Source organism: Punica granatum, chromosome 5 (genome assembly GCF_007655135.1).
Source record: "Punica granatum isolate Tunisia-2019 chromosome 5, ASM765513v2, whole genome shotgun sequence".
NCBI classification, from domain to species: domain Eukaryota; kingdom Viridiplantae; phylum Streptophyta; class Magnoliopsida; order Myrtales; family Lythraceae; genus Punica; species Punica granatum.
In genome coordinates this window covers 16437682-16440789 of record NC_045131.1, presented here as the reverse complement: position 1 = coordinate 16440789, position 3108 = coordinate 16437682, and the positions used below count along the sequence as shown (strand labels likewise).

Genomic DNA, 3108 nt, shown 5'->3' with positions numbered 1-3108 from the left:
AGGCCCGCATGTAACATGAACCCCCGAACTCGGACTTTTCGGTTCCACATAGATCAATGCCTTAGCAAAATTAGGTGTTCCATACCCCTAGACCAGGGTAACTTATCGGCCATCGACCTCTGAGTTGTAAAATGATAAGTGGAGACTCCTTCTCACGCGTGTCCGTCATGCATACCCAGGAAGGTGGACACTCTCAAGTTGCGCTATTCAAAAGCGCACATGCGGGTCCCGACGAGAGTCCACATTCAGGTCCGTACAATATATATATATGACGACCCTTTTTCTGAAGGTTGGAATAAGCCTATTATATTCAAAATGTGTTGTTTCAGTATTGACAATAGGTAATAATTGCTGTCAGCATAAGAAGAAGTAGAAAGAAAGGAAACTGCATTTTTTGAAAGGGAACTAGGGTGACCCGCGTTTAGTAGTCGCCAAGGTACCCTTTGCCTATCCGCTCAAAATTTTTGACTTAGAATTTCAAATTTCCACTTTCCAGCCCATGATTTTTTTGCTCCCCTTTTGCCGTCGCCGGAATCCATCTCTGACCAGCCCCTCCAATGTTATGGATTCCTTGTCCTCCTCAAACTCCATCTCGACGCTCGACCTTATGTCCTCCCTCATCAAGGGGAAGACCGATCTCTCCGTTCTTATGACTAATGCAGTATCATGTAATACTACATTGGCCATAATTGGATAAGAGTTGTCAATTTGATTCATGTGTAATTATATTTGTCCATTTGCAATTTGGTTTTCAGCTTGTTAACAGAATTCGAATGCAAATTTGCTTTCTCATATACTAATAACAAGCTATTAACTTGCTGGAATTGGGTAATCTGCTGTAACTTACTGACAGTGGCACTCGCTATTTGTTGTCGTGGACTGACAACCAGCTAATAACGTGTTGTCATTTGACGAGCTATATACATATGTATTATGCCTGGGCCAACCCAAAACTTTCGATCGGTCAAACCATGGCTTTTCTGACCCAAATTGGGTCGGCCTGGATTCTCTTTGATCAACCCAAATTTTTTTGGGTCGGCCAAACCATGGCTTTGCCAACCCAAAATTGGATTGGCTCAGGTACGCCTTGGTCGCCCTTTTTCTCCCGACCCACCATTATGGGTCACTTTAGGTCGGGTCTATGGCAACCCATTCCGAAAGGGGTCGCCAGCCTATCCCAACTTGACCTTAGGCAACCCTTTCATATGGGTTTAGGAGATGGGTCAAGAGACCTAGGGCAACCACACAAATGGTTCGCCCCATGTCATTTTTCGGGTCACCCCTGGACCCCTCTCTTATAGAGAGAGAGCTAACTATAAGATCAATGCTCTCTGTGACACATAGAACAATAAAAACATTATAGATTTCTGAACACAACAAATATAATGACATAGAGGAATACAGAAGCAATGTATTTTCTTTTATTCTCAAAACATGAATCAATGTGTAAAACTGGCGCATGATAAAATCGCATAAGGTGTAATAATTCGCTCGCATTCTAATAAACTATTTTTTGATTATCTCTCATTTCTCTGACCGCAGTTCTAATAGGCCGGTGCCAGGTGCTCCTGAAGTGGTGTGTGGTGAAGTGGATGTATGTGTGGGCCATGGGAGGGTGTGCGCTACCAGCAGGATGGTGGCCGTGGTGGTTGTGATGGTGAGGCATGTGGTCCGGTGCTCCAGCCATCCTTGGAGGTTGGGCAAATGGACCGGGCTTGGAGCGAGGACCATGTTTGTGATCATGGGGTGGCTTGTGCTCAGGGAAGGGCCAGTGGGGCCTCGGAGCTTCCCCTGGTGGCATGTGCTCATGGGGCCGCTTGTGCCGGAAATGTGGAAGTTTTGTCGCAAAATCCGCAGCCGCAGCCGCAGCCGACACCAGCCCAATGAGCACAACTAGATAGACTGTTCTAGACATGTTTGGTATTGGGGTACACTAGGGCTTCTGGAGAATGGAGCAGATATATATAGATCAGTTCTAAGTTGTTTTGATGGCTCGAGGGAGTAGGCAAATGGTGCCTCTTATAGTGTTTGGGAGCGTCAATTTTACTACTACTTGTGAGGAGTTATTTTGTTTCTGATACGATGTTCACATTTGGAGTTGTGAATTTATAACCGATTTCTTGATTTATTCGCAAGATTTGCGTGTCTGTTTTTTTTCTTTTTCTTTTTCTTTTTTTGGATGAATAAGATTTGCGGTTCCTGGTAGTTCCTTTTAAGTTGAAAAGTTGGACAATTTTGTAGGGGCCTGGAGGCCGCCTTGCAAAGGAAGTGGATCCGGAATTTATATTTTGCTGCCATTTCTTTTTCCGGTAACAAACAAGTCCCATAAGTAGAGAAGGGGATACGGAAGGGGATTTTAAAGGGCATGAAGACTAGAATCCTACTGGTGAGAACTCGACTCAGACCCTCTTGTTCAAGAGGAGGGCTGTGTCGATCATTACACCGAACTCCCTCTCTTGTTTGCTTGCATTTTAACTCTTGCTTTCCGTTTAAATGTGTCAACAGCAAAATTGTTTGCCTTAAGTAGCTTCGATACTGTCCTATTTTAGCTGCACTTTTTATGGTCTTACAAAATACTTAATGCAAAAGGATGGGTTATTTTTATCACTGAAGCAATTTTACACTTAAATAATTTGATTTACATGCAAAGTAACAAGTGTTATACTTCCATTAATAAAGATTTCCTGATTATCACAAAGAGGTGGTTATCAAAATTTAGGGCGCAATTAATCCCTAATTGACTACACGAGAGGGTCGACTACTATTACCACCTTTAAGATTACAACTTAATTTTTTGTTAGCATATCATTAATATTAGCTGCTTTCGATTTGCACCCCGATATCCGGAAGTATAATGAGCCATAACTAATTCAGTTCGAGCAGAATCGACCCACCAGGGTGGATTTTATCATTCAAGAGACTTTAAACCTGAGACCTTAGTTAAGGAGAATAAGTACCGAGCCATTTAAGGCCATCCCATGTTTCTTAATATTAATTGTTTTGACATTGAACCATAGTGCCGCAAAAGGCCTTTGCTCAATATGAACTGGAGTAGAGTTTAAATTCTTTTGACAAGTTCTACTGATCTATCACCTTTATTCAAGTCCT

At 42.6% G+C, this 3108-nt stretch overlaps 1 protein-coding gene across 1 annotated transcript; it reads right to left on the bottom strand.

Annotated features, from left to right (window-relative positions):
• Positions 1–1313: 1313 nt before the first annotated feature.
• Positions 1314–1915, bottom strand: LOC116209026 (early nodulin-75-like). The gene is made up of 2 exons (XM_031542594.1): positions 1538–1915; positions 1314–1331 (listed from the first exon to the last, which is right to left on the bottom strand). Exons 1-2 carry the CDS (start codon positions 1913–1915, stop codon positions 1314–1316), a joined length of 396 nt encoding a protein of 131 aa, XP_031398454.1.
• Positions 1916–3108: the final 1193 nt, after the last annotated feature.

Excerpts from the sequence above, each read along its gene's own strand:
- LOC116209026 (XM_031542594.1), bottom strand. The coding sequence starts at position 1,915 with ATGTCTAGAACAGTCTATCTAGTTGTGCTCATTGGGCTGGTGTCGGCT.